At 39.0% G+C, this 5,000-nt stretch overlaps 1 protein-coding gene across 1 annotated transcript in view; it reads left to right on the forward strand.

Annotated features, from left to right (window-relative positions):
• The window catches only part of LOC138946909 (dual oxidase 1-like), a 67,545-nt gene that overhangs the window by 15,298 nt on the left and 47,247 nt on the right, over positions 1–5,000 (forward strand). Inside the window, exon 3 of the mRNA XM_070318312.1 lies at positions 3,044–3,133. Within this exon, the coding sequence (XP_070174413.1) occupies positions 3,044–3,133 (90 nt within the window). The remainder of the gene's footprint in view (positions 1–3,043; positions 3,134–5,000) is intronic.

Raw genomic sequence — 5,000 nt, forward strand, 5'->3', positions numbered from 1 at the left:
ATCGAACATGTAGCAATAGTACAACAAAAATATGTTCAGAATATACAATGCACAGCATATCTTTAGCGTAATACTAAGTGTGGTAAATCAAAACGCGTTAAACTACTCAGACATTAAGTGTTTTTTGACACATTTTTAAAACTGTTTAATGACTTTAAGTGCTTAAAGGATGATGGAAGTGAATTCCAAACTGATGTACCCGAAAAAGCAAGACTGGTCTTATAAAGGTCAATTCGTGGAATCGGTGGGATCAAGTTGACCGACCCATATCTGTCGGTAGCTTTACTAAATAATGATGTAATGTAAATCGGCACTTTACCGTAATACAATTTGTGCATGAAAATGGCTTTGTTTAACTTGAGATGCTTTTCCAGTGGAAGAAAGTTAAGCATTTTTAATTTCATATCTGTTGGGGCATTATCCTTTACGATGAGTTTAGCCGAGCGACGATAGAGAGAATCTAACTTTGTCAAGTGGACATCACTGCTGCCATCCCAGAGCGTCGAAACATAATTAATGTGAGGCATTACATGAGCATGGTGGAACATTTCCAGAGTCCTTCTGTCCGTAAATTGCTTTAACTTGGATAGGAGGAAAACGTTCTTGGCTACTTTCTTGCAAATATGCTGTAATTGTGCCTGCCACTTGAATTCACAATCAATAATTACCCCTAAAACGCGATGCTGTTGAACTTGTTCAATTGATTGCGTACCAATAGTAAGATTTAGTTTGAGTGGAGAAATCTGGTGTTTTTGTCTGGTTGCAATTACCATACTTTTAGTTTTTATTGGATGGACAAGCATAGCATTGGCACTACACCAGTTATTTACATCGTTTAAAGCTGTTTGAAGGGAGGACTCTATTACTGGAACAGATTTTCCACTTGAATGAAGAGAAGAATCGTCAGCAAAAAATCACTTCTTACATTACTATCAGAAATGTGCAGTGGCAGATCATTGATATACAGACAGAACAAGATCGGCCCAAGCACTGAACCTTGAGGCACCCCGCATTTCACAGTCTCCCCAGTAGATATTTTACAGTTTAGGGCAGTATATTGAGATCTGTCCTGTAAATAGGAAGCAAAAAAGTTACACACTGAACTGTTTCTGATATACAACTGTAATTTCTTCAATAAAATTGAATGATCAACAAGATCAAACGCTTTTTTAAAGTCAAGAAACACAGCACCACTGAGAGAGAGAGAGAGAGAGAGAGAGAGAGAGAGAGAGAGAGACAGACAGACAGACAGACAGACAGAGAGAGACAGAGAGACAGACAGACAGAGAGACAGAGAGACACACAGACAGACAGACAGACAGACAGACAGACAGACAGAGACAGAGACAGAGACAGACAGACGGACAGACAGAAACAGAGAGAGAGACAGAGACAGAGAGACAGACAGACAGACAGAGAGAGACAGAGAGAGAGACAGAGACAGAGAGACACGTGAGTGAGTGTGTATACTTCGTTCATTTACATATTTGATTACTGTTCACATCAAAACTATTCAGTTATGTTTTCCACTAATGGGCACAGTTCAAAAACATGGCAAAATGAATTTAATTCTTTGTACCAAGACAAAGTGTGATTGCCCCCAATAAATGCTATTATCTGAAACGAATCAAATAGCACATTCTCGCACTTTCACCCGTAATGTAAAAAAAAAAAAATTTTTTTTTTTTAATTAGTTGTATTTCAAAATACATGTATCTGTTTACTTTTTTTTTTACCTTCAGATACAAACAGATAGTTTCTACATCAAACGCAATTAATACAGTCATGGTTTACAGATAGGAAACGGGCCAGGTACGAACTTTTGACACAGGCTCAAAATCCATTTGAGACGCTTGAAGTACATCTCCAATTCAGTTGTCACATGCACAGTGGGTTTTACAATTTCCCGTGTGGATTTTGTCATAAACTTGACTAAGAGTCTTGCGCATTTAGGGCACTCACTCAAACGCCGCGACTGAGTTCTAAAATTAACTACTGAAGGAAAAATAGTCAGAAGTGATGCTTGTAAATTTTCAAGGGTGTTCAGGGCAATACAATTTTTTTTCTTTAAATTTGCTTATTATCAATGCAGGTTAATTTTGCGCTGTTGCTGATTCGTCGTTTTATGTCGAGCGAAAAACAAAAAGTGAATAACAAACAGACAAACAAGGAAGAGCGGTTGGGCGCGAGTGTGTGTGTGTGTGTGTGTGTGTGTGTGTGTGTGTGTGTGTGTGTGTGTGTGTATGTGTGTGTGTGTGTGTGTGTGTGTGTGTGTGTGTGTGCGAGAGAGAGAGAGAGAGAGAGGGAGAGAGAGAGAGAGAGAGAGAGAGGGAGAGAGAGAGAGAGAGAGAGAGAGAGAGAGAGAGAGAGAGAGAGAGAGAGAGAGAGCGATAGACAGATACAGACAGAGCTAGAGACAGAGCGAGAGACAGAGACAGACAGTCAAACAGACAGACAGACAGATAGACAGGCAGAATTAGATGGTCTGATACATCGACAGTAAAACGTACGGATGGACGGACAGACGAACGGGCGGACAGACAGACAGACAGACAGACAGACAGACAGACAGACAGACAGACAGACAGACAGACAGACAGACAGGCAGGCAGACAATTGGTACCTTACGTTCTGTTAGGTCGATTTTGAGGGTACCCTTATTTGAGCAGCTTTCACGTTACTCCTGTAAACGAAATCTTTGATCCCTTTTTTTTTCTTTCTTTCTTTCTTTTTTTTAGGGGGGAAAAGCACTCATTTATTTACATTTTTGTTATGTCTTCAAATAAACATGCAGACCAAGTAACGTATACACCCAGGAACATTCATACATCCAGAAATCTTTGATCCTAAAAGTGTTCCAGATAGCCAAGTTGAGTGCCTTTAATTGCCTATAAAATAAAAAGTGAATGAATATTTTAGTTAGGGCACGAAAGTTGTTGCAATAATATTTTTGCACAGTTTATTTCACTGTGATACGTTATTGCTACAGTTCACCACGATAAGCCATTGTTGGTTATTTCATCGTGTTATGACATTGTTACAGTGGTTACACCGCAGCAGACGACAAAGACGGAGTTACCTCCCCAAGATGGCTTCTACAACAACCTGTACCAACCGGAGTGGGGCATTGCGGGTAAGCGTTGAACACGGAAATGATCATTGTACTGATAATGTTACACTAAGGATAATGATAGTGATCATGCTAAAAAAAAACAAGTCGCGTAAGGCGAAATTACTACATTTAGTCAAGCTGTGGAACTCACAGAATGAAACTGAACGTAGTCCGCCGCTAGTGCAAAAGGCAGTGAAAGTGACGAGCCTGTTTGGCGCGGCAGCGGTTGCGCTGTGCTTCATAGCACGCTTTACTGTACCTCTCTTCGTTTTAACTTTCTGAGCGTGGTTTTAATCCAAACATATCATATCTATATGTTTTTGGAATCAGGAACCGACAAGGAATAAGATGAAATAGTTTTTGAATCGATTTCGGAAATTTAATTTTGATCATAATTTTTATATTTTTAATTTTCAGAGATTGTTTTTAATCCAAATATAACATATGTATATGTTTTTGGAATCAGACAATGACGAAGAATAAGATGAAATTGTTTTTGGATCGTTTAATAAAAAAAATATCTTTAATTACAAGTTTTTGATTTTTAATGACCAAACTCACTCATTAGTTTTTAAGCCACCAAGCTGAAATTTAATACCAAACCCCGGCCTTCGTCGAAAACTGATTTGCCAAAATGTCAATCAATTTAATTGAAAAATGAGGGTGTGACAGTGCCGCCTCAACTTTTACACAAAGCCGGATATGACGTCATCAAAGGTATTTATCGAAAAAAAGAAAAATATGTCCAGGGATATCATACCCAGGAACTCTCATGTCAAATTTCATAAAGATCGGCCCAGTAGTTTAGTCTGAATCGCTCTACACACACACACAGACACACACACACACACACACACACACACACACACACACACACACAAACACACACACACACAGACACACACACACACACACACCACGACCCTCGTCTCGATTCCCCCCTCTATGTTAAAACATTTAGTCAAAACTTGACTAAATGTAAAACCCAGATAGACTGCTAACGTTCCAAAATTCGGCATTAAAAACAAGAATGGAAGGTTATTGGATCGTTTAATTTATGACAAAACAAAACGTCATGTATCGAGTGAATACTGGATTTCCCTTCTTTAAGCCATGTGACGTCTGAGGCCGACACAACTTCATATTTAGGCGGCCAGCCGAGACTACGAAATAGTGCATGTTTGTGTGCGTTCAATCATGAAAACTAAAATGAATTCTAACCAGAATCGATCGATTTATTTGTATTTTTGACCAAAATATGACATTTTACACAGATCTCGACAGTTATTGTTCACCTCGACCGCTAGCGCTGTCTCGGAGGAACACTGACTGGCTCGATCTGTGTAAAATATCATATTTTGGTCCACAATACAAATCACGTATAACATTTACTGCACTTCGACCCAGTGGTCTTTAAGTGGACAGACAGACAAACACTTCTGATACAGATAATGAACTCGACACGTGAATGAATAACTTGATTGCCTCGCCAGGGTCTTGCCAACGAGGTTCTTGCAAGATTTTGAGATAATTTCATCATCGGTATTATAAGTGTTTGTCTGTCTGTCAAAATACAGTAAATGTAACGTTTTGTTTTGTCAAAAATTAAACGTTCCAATAACTACCATTCTTGATTTTTTCAGTGATTGCGATAATGTCAAGCCTTAAGAGATTTTGGCATTTACAAGATAAACGGATACCGCCTCCCGACCCCCCACCCCCTCACCCCTAAAGGACTGATTGTTAGTGCTTTTGTTGTTGTTGTTGTTGTTGTTGTTGTTGTTGTTGTTGTTGTTGTTGTTGTTGTTGTTGTTGTTGTTGCTGTTGCTGTTGCTGTTGTTAATGTTACGAGCGCTAATAATTTTCACGAGAAAATCACAATCATCAG

The sequence above is a fragment of the Littorina saxatilis genome, linkage group LG1, assembly GCF_037325665.1.
Source record: "Littorina saxatilis isolate snail1 linkage group LG1, US_GU_Lsax_2.0, whole genome shotgun sequence".
NCBI classification, from domain to species: domain Eukaryota; kingdom Metazoa; phylum Mollusca; class Gastropoda; order Littorinimorpha; family Littorinidae; genus Littorina; species Littorina saxatilis.